General features: G+C 38.9%; 1 protein-coding gene across 1 annotated transcript in view; it reads left to right on the forward strand.

The window, feature by feature from the left end:
- Window positions 1-12,544, forward strand: part of arhgef12b (Rho guanine nucleotide exchange factor (GEF) 12b) — a 43,587-nt gene continuing 31,043 nt past the window's right edge. The window contains 1 exon segment of the mRNA XM_053332327.1: window positions 1-75. Within this exon segment, the coding sequence (XP_053188302.1) occupies window positions 44-75 (32 nt within the window). The 5' untranslated portion in view covers window positions 1-43.

The following is a 12,544-nucleotide window of genomic DNA, read 5'->3' on the forward strand; positions in this document are numbered from 1 at the left end:
TGTTGTTTGGGTGAAGACCGTGGAAACTCACAAGGGAAGCCCAATGAGTGGGACACAGTCAACACTCACTGACAGGTAGGTTAAATACCCTTATCAATCAATCAGTCAATCAATTGATCAATTAGTAAGTCACTTTTATTTGTCCCTGCAGCAGTGGGACACATATACTAAGACCAAAAAATACACAAAACACTCAATCAATTAAAAAAATATATAAAATAAAAAGTTAAAACATGCAAATAACAGCATTTTCCTCCCAGTGTTTAGGAGGGAGATGATACAGGAGTGTACTTTTTCTCCAATTTCTTATTCCTACTTTAATATATATAGTGTATTTCCTCACTAATCTGTTTCTGACCAAACTCCATTAAAAATATCCACATTTAAAGTTACTGCTTGCTGGAAAACAAACAAAAAAGGAAGTGTTTTAAAGGTAGTTTCCCATGTATGTATGTTATGTAATTCAGCTGTTAGATTATTCACATTCAAAAGCTCTAAAGTGCTACAAAGCTTTCATTTTCTAAATGAGTTTACCCTCTTCATGCACATTGTGGTGGGAGACTGTGGCTGCAGAGAAAAAGTAAGGGACATAATTTGTAAGTTGACTTTTAGTGAATGTAAAGGTGTTTGATTTACCTGATATATAAGCCGAATTAAACACAAGACTTTAATCGTTACCATGACATCTTAACTTGTCTTATACAGTCTGTGTTATTGGAGGAATTTTCCAGGCAAGTTAAAATGTGCAGATTTCTGAACCTAGTTTGTAATGGTCATATATAAAATCAAAACCGAAGCATAATAGGGGCTTGGCTTTTCTCTGTTTCATGAAGGATGTGGTTTTCTTTGACTGTTGATGTCAAGCTTCCCTTGTCAAAACCACCTGGTTCATCTTCCTGGAGCGTTTGTTTCGTTACCTGTGGCCCCTAAAAGGTTGCCCTGAGGCTCCCTGTGCATTTTTGTGTTCATCCAGGTCAGGATGCTGAAATGCACGGACTCACTCGGGCAAATTTCTTTGTAGTCTGGTTTGACTGTGCTGTGGGTGGACTAAATGAAACATTACTATATTTTATACAGAGGACTCTACTTTCACCTAGGCTGCAGCGTCATACACAAAGCGACCTGCTAAGTCAATATAAATCTAACTGTACGATCATATGACTTCCCCTTTATTGAACTGGAAGTATCACAGGAAACGCAGGCTGGTGTAAGGAACAATAACACTTATTTGGTGCCCTTTGTTGTCTGCTTCTCGGCAGAGAAATCATTTCCTGATAAAGTCTTTGAGCTCTGGAGTTTGTCTGTACCAGCCTGAAACATTTTGGGCAATCTTCCACCCCTGTACGAACCATATGAGGGGAATTGTTGTAGAAATGTTAGCGGCTGACTTTCAGCTTTTCAGATTCCATCCAACATAAGTCACTTGTATATTTTTACGCTCTGTTATCAGGAGTTTCCTCTGAGGAAATGCCAAAATAAAGGCACACATGACTGCCTCGGAAAGTAAAACAAGTCATTTGATTTCTTGACCTTCAGCCTGCAGGAAGGCCTGAGCCTTTCCTCTGCTTTGCTGCCTTTTTACAACAATGGGCCTCTTCTGTGTAGTTTTGATACTTGGTTATGTTTCCATCGCAAATTACAGATAAACACTGTACAGTTTAAAATCCCAGCAGACTGTGTGGAACTGGAAAACATGACTTTCAGAGGGCAGACTGTCAGAAACATGTTGTCTGCAGGCTCATGTGTATCTAACTCTTGGATGAAATGTGTCAAAGACGGACGCCGTAAGCTCAGACAATCATTAATGACACAAAACAACCCGTCAACCAGAACACCAGCTTAAACATTTTGGGTAATAAGCTTATTTGCTCTTTTTTGTCAAGGAGTGAGATGAGTAGATTGTTAATGCGTTAAGTAAGGAGCTACAGTAGTGCAAGGATGTGGTTACTCTAGCTCAGCATAAATACTGGAAACAGGGGGAAACAGTACAAACACTAACCAGCATGGCTACCAAGGCTACCAACATGTACTAGTTTGAAGATTTAGGGGGAAATTACTCATCTCACTCTCAGAGCAAAAAAAATTGGCATAATCTTCCTGGTCATCAAACCATCGTGCCCTGAAAGCATCTTTTTTTGTTGTGTTTCTTAGTGGTTGCCATGGTACCTCGATGGGTTAGTGTATATAGAAAATAGATTGTAATAATGCCAGTATCGCAGCATAAGACTGTTATGAACATGCTGCAATAAAGCCCACATTTAGAGATTGTATTGTTCTTTTATAATAGAATTTGCGATCTGTAATTAGTTTTAATTAGGCCCTAGTTTTAATCCTTAAGTCCAGGTCCTTGCACATTTTGATGCAAAGTGTAAAGGGACTAAAAGAATCACTATTCAGTATTTTTACATCAATAATGGCTCAAATAACTGTGTGTAATGTAAAAGGAGCTCCACGAACCCCCAGAGAATTGTCACTGACTCTATAGTTGAGTTCCTCTTAGTTCTTTTGAGGCTTTTAGCATCTTTTAGCTAATTGTTTTTGCTTTTCGGCCTGCAGCTTTGTTGTTTCGGTTCACTCTCACTGCTCACATCAACCTTGTTGTCAGTGACAGATCTCCGGTAAATCCACCACACATTACCTGTCATACACAAAAGTCAGATTTCTCCCTCAGGAGTTGATCATCTCCACTTTCTACTGCTATGCAAAAGTGAAGCCAAATTGTCTCCCACTAGAAGCCGCCATCTTGCTTGATTGACATCATTTGGAGCCGAAGTCTGCAGAGTTTGAGTTTGGTTGTCAATCATGACGTCACAACCCCTTTTTATCCCATCATACAACTAATTAAAAACAAACTTATCAGAAAAAACACTTGGACAAACATCAATGTGATAAGAACTACCTAAAATGACAGAAACCATCTTTATTTAACATGTACCCTGATTTTTTTGTTTTTTAGTTTGGCTCATGTCACATCAGCTAACATGGAGGGAGCAAGATTTATGACCTGCACTGCATTTTATGACCCGTAAAGAGATGTTTTGGCTCATAACGTCTATATTTTTATACAGTCAGTGGTGGAGACCAAAACAGAGCAAAAAAATTATTGCAAATTATTAGATTTTTCAGATGGACAGACACACATCTTCAAAATAATGTGAATGCTGCTCTGTGTTTGTTGGATGTATAAATAGATATAGATACGTCTTTATCACTTGTTGCACTGCAGGCCCAAGTGGTCAAAAAATAGAAATCTGTTAATGCTGATTTTCAGTGTGTTTCATCTTCCAAATATACTTTTTAATGACATGGCATATGCATTCTCCTTTTTGTTACTGAAAAGATATTTGACATTATTGCATTATGTGGACCTTTCTCTAGAGCTGGGTGATGGTTGTAATCAGGAGCAGGAACATTCATGAGGATATTTTCCAATCAGGATATATTATATATTACAGTATAGCAAATGTATTGTTTAAAAAGGGTTAGGGGGTTAGGGTTAAAGTAGCATATAAAATAGTTAAACTGATGATCAATGTATTTAAATGTGATCCACTGTCAGCATTACATTAGACACTTCATTTGTAATGTTGTAATGATTTTATTCAATTAGCACCCAGCCTCAAAGATAACCAACCACATCACTATACTGTATGTCTGCATTAACTGTACAGATGAATCACATTTAACATGAGAGATGTGACAGATCACTAGGCCACTTTGTCTTTATGTATGACCCTGATCATGTACAAATGCCAGTTTTCTACATCAACCTTTAACTGTATATAAAATACATATATATATTTACTGCACATATTCCACTTTCTTTGTAGCTCAGCTCTTGATATCTCCTTGCATGTGTGTCAGGTTGCACTCTGAATGTTTTCATTGAGACAAACTTCAGTACAATTATTTTACTTTGAATTAGTTAACTTTGAATAAAAGTCTGTGAAGTGCATCAAAAAGAAAGATACTGTGCATACTTCCATCTGTACATTTCTGTGTTTTATTATCTAAACAACACACTTGTTTGTGTATTTTGAAGGTTTTTACTAAAGGCTGTACTGCAGAAAGGGTTCAGTTGCTCGGCAACATGTGTGCCAACTCCAGCAGTGTGGTTAGGTCACTTCTTGGATGTTTTTCAAAGGTTTCTCAGTGAGAAGAATTTGGTTTAAAATGCCTGCTATGTTTCTCCTAACATTTGTGATATTTTACTGTCTGGATGTGACGATCCTCAGCAGGAGACATGTTCTCCTATCTGTCTAGCCTCAAGACATAGACTTTCCTGTAGAAAACTGCATTCTTGGTCTTGTTGGGCGTGTTAGGACTGCAGGTTACAAAAATAATCAGAGTTCCCCAGAGGTTTGGTAGAGGCAGCAGGAGTGATAACCGATCCTTTCGGTTTTATCGGTATGATAATGTACTTGCCAAAGTAATTACAGAGACCAGGAAACATGGTTAAAAATAGTCTCGGAGGACAATAAACACAAGCAGTCAGCTGATCATCCGGGCATTAAAGCCAACATGTTCGTCATATTTATTTGAAAGGGAAAACAAAAGAATGAGTACATTTATTACAAAAAACGTCATTGCAGTTTACAGACCAACTTCCTGGTTCAGTTTTCATCTGTATAGTATTCTGACTGCAGGGCTGCAGCTAATAATTACTTTCAGTATTAACTAACCTGCCCATTATTTTCATTTAGTCTTTAAAATATCAAAAAGTAGAAAAAATTATTTATCAATACAATTATCATATTTTCTGACATTGTTTAATGGAACCAACAAAGACATTAATCACGAAAATAAACGACAAATTAATCGACTAATGAAAATAATTGCTAGTTGCAGCTTTAGATGAATCCATTAATCTTACTTTCTTACCCTGTTCGACCTCTTTTTAGCAATTCTCTTTATTCTAAGAGCTCAGCAATCACTTTGGTGACTACAGCATTATTCTAGCATGTGTATTTTGTGTATTTTTTGTGCATCCTTTTCATTTCTCATCAACATGTCTGGTATCTCCTACTGCAATAGTCATTTGACATAGAGATAATAATATTGTTTGAGTGACAGTAACAGTGTCTTAAATAGAGCTAATGAAGTTAGAAATCATACTTCTGAACTGTTTACTGAGCTCTCCTTCACTGGCAGGATGTCCGGGAGCTGACTGCATAATGAGCTGCTGCTGCTCCACTAAATCAGGAGCTAAATACAGACAGATGCAAATACATGTAAATCTGACCCACAGACTTCCTGTAGAGAGACTGAGGAAGCAGTGAAAGGCTTGTTCGTGTGGCCGTTCAGAGCAGATGTAAATACTTTTTTTCTCTTTTGGACTTGGACATATGACATATGTGAAGTAGTGTGTTTGATGCCTAAACTTTACATGTTCAATCCAATCAGGCAACATAAATGATTTTAAATTCAATTTTATCTCTCCATTTGCTGTGACAAGAGTTTTTAGATTGTCTCTCAGCTGTTTTCTTCAGTTTAACCCTCCTGTTGTCCTTGAGTCAAGGAAGGAAGGGAGGAAAGGAGGAAGGAAGGAGGGAAGGAAGGGTAGGGGGAGGTAAAGGAGGGAGGAAGGAAGAAGGAAGGAGGGAGGAAGGAAGGAAGGAAAGGAGGGAGGAAGGAAAGGAGAAAGGAAGGAGGGAAGGAAGGAAAGGAGGGAGGGAGGAAGGAAAGGAGAAAGGAAGGAGGGAAGGAAGGAAAGGAGGGAGGAAGGAAAGAGAGAAGGAAGGGAGGTAAGAAAGAAGGAACCGTCAAAACAGATGGGGTCAATTTGACCCGGGAGGACGACACAAAGGGTTAAATGTGACAAAACCTGCCAAAATCACTTGTTTGTTCGTTTGCAGGGCTGTGACTAATGATTATTTTCATTATTGATTGAGCTTCTTGATTGATTGTTAAGTTGACAAAACATCAGGAGATAGTGAAAAATGTCCATCAGTCTCCTACTGTCTGGGGTGATGTCATCAAATGTCTCATTTAGCCTGATCGACAGTTCAAAGAACAGCACGTTACAACATTCAAACAGCTGGAGCTTGGCTTGGGGATGGTTGGCATTTTTGCTCGACAGTTGACTTTAATGATTAATTTATGATGAAACTAGGTGATTCATGCTCTGTGGATCAACTAACTGTCACAGCTCTAGTTGTATGCTTTGTCAAAAAATTATGTCACAGAGTCCAGCTATTGTAAGAACAATGCTTTGATCTGGGATGTAGGATAAACCTGAATGCCTGCCCTGCTGTGCACCAGCTCTTTTGGTCTTTGTCACACAGTTTTGCTGATCTGTGTGTTTTCCCGCCCGCCGACCTCCCACCTTCCCCTCCCCTCCACCCCCTGCCCTGACGGGAAGGGATGACATCACTGTTGAACAATGTCTGTCAGGCCCACCAGGCCACCGGCCCTTCCTGACTGACACAGACGCTTGTGACCCAACAGTGTAGGATCGCCACCCACCAGACAGAGCCCACTTTATATAACAATCCCAACATCATTAAATCAAGAACTCTACTTTGCTGTCTACATGCTGTAAACTGTGCAGGCTTTAATCCTTATGAACTGATTCAGAAGTTGGGTGACGCTGTCCCATCTGACAAATGCTCTTTTTGCCTTTTTACTGCAACCAAAAGTTTGCACAGTGTGGCTTCATAAAGATGTGCAATGCCATCAAAATCAAAATCAGATTATTGAAAGTTACTATTGTGCTATTTAAAACTTGGATCGTTCCTCATTTGTATGTCACGTTGGACAAAAGTGTATGAATATGTGCAAAAAATGTAATAAATAACAAATAATTAGTAAAACAGTTGCATGCTTTTTTTAAATGTTAATATTTTTATTAGGAGGTAAGGCACAATAGAACAGGAACTAATGTTATAATTACATTGAGTATCACATCAGCATCACAATTGAAAATATAAATATATCGATACAATGGAAATACTGTGCATCATGATGAATAAAGAGACATACAGTCTGCCTCCTAGGATGTTTTCTTATTTTAAATTTGTGGCTCAATAGGAACATGATCGGGCGACAAGTAGCATGCTTTTGAAAGGCTATGAAAAGAAATGACTTGAAAGACATCTCAGCATGATTTCCACTTTAAGATGAATTATTTAGATTAAAAATTTGAACACAAAACTTTCATTTAGGATTTGAATTGACATATGCTAACATACATGAGTCTTCTGACATTTCACAAATGCTTGTCCTACCTTGTTGGTTTAACATTGTCCCAGCTGTACATTTTTTTTGAGTTTTCAGTTTAATGTATTCCTCATCTGAGTATTTAGCTGCACAGATTGCTGCATAACACATATTTATCTTTGGTTCCTGAAACTAAGTTTATGGGTCAGTGATGTTTGTTATGCCCATGTACAGTAGTTTAGTCAAATTGCACACATTCTTTCTTTGTGGACTCATCTTTAAAATTTCTGCTTTTAATCCATTTTCAGAGAATATATCAGAGGATTATGGCAAAAAATATCTAAGTGAGTAAGTCAAGAAATCATCATCACTATGACTCATCTTGTGGTGACCATGAATTATCTGTCCAACATTTAATGGAAGTCAGTCAAATATCGGACCGCTAGCTGCTAGTATGTCTAAAAATGTGTCTGGTGCTTGAACTGCTTATTATTTCCTCTAAATTGATTTGAACTTACTCATCACGTAAGACCAACAAAGCTTCAAATCACCAAAGACAAGTCTCTCTCTGGCAGATGTGCTGTGCAGTGATCATCCAGTCATGCTGAGACGTAATAATTCCAGTTATTTACAGATCAATGACTCAGGTCAGGCTTTAAAACAGTTCTCAGACTGAACGCTGCTGGATAATAAACATTCATTACAATATTTACATTATTCTGGAATAAATCAGTCCACAAAATGGCTCTCCGAGGGAATACAGCCTCGGAGATTTAAATTACATGTTGTCGTGCTATTGATATAATAGTGATTTATGAGTTTAAGACCTTATCATCACATCGTCAGGCCTGGGAAAATATATGTCGTAAGATTTATTTATGTGACTTAACTGAAAGCTGAATGTGGCTATAGAGTCTTGAGTGGTGATGGAAGTTAAGACGTTTACTCCAAGTTTTCATCCACATTGTGTTTGAACAGCCTCACACTGAGCCTCTTTTATCAGGTCGTTCCTGGGAGTTAACAAGCTTATATTGAATTTGGATGTTTGTGGTGGGGACACAGCTGCAGGAGCCAAGTGATGCCAGATGCAAATTTTTGAAATGATTAATTACCCCGAGCTGTCGTGAAAATATTCATCATGGAAAAGCTCTTATAATTAACCAGTGAAGTGATTGATTTATAGGTTATAAGTCTGGTGAAGTTATCCTTAAAAAACAATGTGACGTCCCCGCCCTTAGTTGGCCGTATGGGGGCGAAAACCAATCCACCATTTACCGAAAGTGAAACACCCAAACCATGGGATTTATTAACCGAACAAGAAACTAAATGACTACTATAAACAATCGAAATACAACAGAAACACTAAAGAACATAAAATCTGAGAGGCGAGACCATCAATCCATAAACCAGATGCCTCTTTTAAAGCATTTAACCTCTTCCTTCCTCATCCTAGATTCATGATTAGGTGCTGCGCAATCGACAGGAGAGCAAAAGGACACAAAGTACAGGCAACACAAACAAGTATTGTCTTTGTAGTCGAAATTTAAAAAAGTTATCCAAAGACATCACATAACATGTTCCTGCATTATAAAAGAACATGGGAGTGATTTGCTGCATTCATAATGAATATAAAACTACTGTATTTGGAGTTTTTGCTTCATTCTCACTCTGCTTTTAGGTTGCTCTCTCTGGAGCCGAGTCCTTTGCTGTTATCTTCCCAGAGGAATTGTCTGGTATTTTTGGCATCTGAGACATAAGTGGACCGCTGCATGTTTTTTTCTGATAACTGTGCAGTAAGCAAGTAAAGAAAAGTCTGAACAAATTAGCCAGAGGACAAGGAGCACTAATACAATAACTTAATAAATGATTTCCTTTGTATTGTGGTGGAAAGTAACCTTTTTAAGTGGACATGAACTTCTTTTTTTTGGTGTTTGTTTTTGTGAGAGCTGAACAGAACAAAAGATAAATGCATCAAATTGTAATGAACTCTACAAAGGCAGGCTGTAGCTCTCCACTGGTGGTAATCTTACAAGCTTTGGTGCATGTGACGAGTGATAAGTAACAGAAATAGCTGCAGATATGATTGTGGTTATTTACAGCTGAAAGTATCCTGCAAGAATTAGCTTTACCTATTCTTGGAGACTGTCAATTAAGTCCTTATATATAAGTTTAAATGTATTTATTTAGGGTTTTTGGTCTATAAAATGTCAGAAAAGTGCACATCATTGTTTCCAAAAGCTGATGATGCAACTTGAAATGTCTTGTTTTGTACCAACCAACAGTCCATAATGTAAAGATATTCAATTTACTGTCACACAAGGATAAAGAAACCAGAACATATTCACATTTGAGAAGCTGGTTCAAGAGAATTTGTGTCTTTTTCCTTTTAAAAAGTGACTCAAAATGATTAATGTGTGATCAAAATACTTGCCAGTTAATGTTCTGCCTAATTGTTGCAGCTCTAATATGGACCAAAGCTATCGTGTGTTGACTGTTGAGATATACTGCTGCAGATTTTGAACTAGTTATGGCCTTTTAAAATGATTGTTCAACTCAATATCTGGAACTGGAAGCTGAATTCCTCCCTCTTCTCCAGCAATTGATGTCTTATCAACTTCTAATCTGCTCCAACCACAGCAAGGAAGCTCCCTAAGTGGGCCTTCAACGTTAGACAGCAACGTTACAGCTTCAGTGCTCTCTCCTATTTGACACAATTTTACTCCTTTTTTCCTGTAATTGTGACACTTATGTTGTGTCTAGGAGAAAGGAATCAGTTTCAGTTGTTTAGTCTTTCTGGAGTTTGACACAAAAGAAAAAAAAAACCTGGTTCATGCATGAATCTGATATTCCAAGATTTAATTTATTTAACTTTTCGCTGCAGAATCATGGGTTCAAATAGGGTGGTTCACACACTGTGTGAGCAAAGTTAAAATTCCCTCAGCCATGTCTTCTGTCTTCTCTCAAAGACACTTGTGCGCCTCCTTCGACCCGTCGCCCTCCTCCGTTTCTTTCCCAGCCTTCTCCCACATTCAGGAAACTGGAACCAAGCCAAAAACCCTGGTCTCCGTTTCCGGGAATCTGTCCCACAAAGCCACAGTATAGTAAGTAGGCTCTGACGTGGGAGCCATTGTTAAAAGCCCAGGGCCCCCATTGTCCAAGGGAGGAACGGCAGTACAAACAAAACCCCCTCTTGCGGAACAAGTAGGAGGAGCTGTAGGGGGGGACAAGGAAAGGGAACCTCTGCTATTTATATATGAACTACCACCATCAAGTCCATCTCCCAGGAGGGATATCCATTATAAATCACTTTAAGTACCAACAAGGAGGGCGTAAGCTTGTTGAAATCTTGTTATTGGCATTATATTTAAAATTAGACATCAGTGACTTTGTCAGCTCTTCCAGCTTATTGACTGATGGTGTCTGTACGCTGTCTGAGAGACAAACAATGCTGTTGTCTGAGCAAGAAAAACAACATAATCAGTCATTTCAGCAAGTGCCCCATAACATCATATGTTTACGTGCAAGTCACAAAACTTTCTGGCGTCAGTGGTAATTATGGCGGGAGCAAATGAATAAATCAGGTGACCCTTATTATAGAGCGACAAAATCCAGAGTAGATAGATGGAGAATGATGATGTTCGTTACGGAGAGTCAAACCACGAGTTAACATTGGGTTTCATCCCATCACCTTAGCCACGTGGTTATCAACTCTAAAGTGGATATAATCATGACTGTTATAATAATAATGGATCAAATGACTCAGTGTAACATCAGAGGTGTGGCTTGTAGTGATGAACAGGACATTATCACCAGACTCTGCAGCTCCCCTCCACTTTAAGGAGCTTTATAGTGAGTCTCAGCTTATTGTTTAGCTGTCTGGCTGCAACGTCACTCTTCTGGTTCCCTCTCAGCGCTCTCATAGCATAGTTTATAGCCAGAGCAGGCAGAGAAAAAGCTCAAAAAGGTAGTAGAGCACTTTGTTAAGAGTCAGATATTTCCCTCAGGAGTTTTTAGAGCACAAAACGTAGAGCTAATAGAGAGTGAATATTGGACCTACATTCACCCGATGGACAGAAACACGACTCCAAATAAAAGATATAGTTGCTACATAACTGGATGTGGAAATTAGCAGCTGTTTGCCAAAAAAATCAACTTTTTAAAAATATGTCAGTATTGTGCTCACAGCTTGTTTATGCTGCCCCCTAATGGCCAAAAAAAATCTGTTAATGCAGGTTTAAGGAGTTAGTGGTGTAAAGATTCAAGATTTAAGATGTTTATTGTCATATGCATAGTAAAGACACAGAGGTTCAGACATGAAATTCTTACTTTGCTGCTATCCTTACATACAGCAATAACACATACACAACTATAATATATTAGAATTTAAAAAAAGAAGAAGAAAATTAAGGTGGAAATAATAAAATTACATATAGGCAAGAGAAGTGCCGAAAACCTGAGTTGTCTCTCTAACCCTAACCTGAGTGTAACCATTATAAAACAGATTACAGATTACAAATGATGTCATCCTGCTGATTACTGCAGTAAACGACGTCAGACCAGATAAGATGTGTTCATGTGTCGTTTTGGAGTGCTTGGACCAACAAGATATTTTCTCATTTAATTTGGAGGACTTGCTGTGAACATGTGGTCAAGTTATTGTTTACTTTTTGGAAATCAATCATCAATATGTTGCCACACGTTGGCCCAAACATTTAGGCGAGTTTGTGTCAGAAAGATTATTAGTTTAACCTCCGTGTCATCCTCCCGGGTCAAATTGACCCCGTCTGTTTTGACTGTTCCTTCCTTCCTTCCTTCCTTCCGTCCTTCCTTCCTTCCTTCCTTCCTTCTTTCCTTCTTTCCTTTCATCTTTCCCTCCTTCCATCTGTCCTTCCTTACTTCCTTCTTTCCATCTGTCCTTCCTTCCTTCCTTCCTACTTTCCTTCCTTCCCTCCTTCCTTCCATCTGTCCTTCCTTCTTTCCTCCGTCCTCCCTTTCCTCCTTCCCTTCCTTCTTTCCTCCATCCTTCCTTCCTTCCATTCCTTCCTTCTTTCCTTTCCTTCCCTCCTTCCCTTCCTTCTTTCCTCCCTCCCTCCTTTCCTTCCTTCTTCCTCCCTTCCTTCCTTCCTCCCTTGCTCTCTCCTTTCCTTCCCTCCTCCATCCTTTCCTTCCTTCTTCCTCCCTTCCTTCCTTGACTCGAGGACAACAGGAGGGTTAAGCACCAGACCGGCAGCATAAATCCAGCTGGGTTTATTCATCCTTTCATATTTCCACTACTTAGGCGCCCTTGAGCAAGGCCTTCAACCCCAACTGCTCCAGTGGTGCGGATCCAGTGGCCAACAGATCAGACTGTGGTTGTACTGGGCAGCTGCCAAATGTGAATGTAATC

Source organism: Scomber japonicus, chromosome 13 (assembly GCF_027409825.1).
Source record: "Scomber japonicus isolate fScoJap1 chromosome 13, fScoJap1.pri, whole genome shotgun sequence".
NCBI classification, from domain to species: domain Eukaryota; kingdom Metazoa; phylum Chordata; class Actinopteri; order Scombriformes; family Scombridae; genus Scomber; species Scomber japonicus.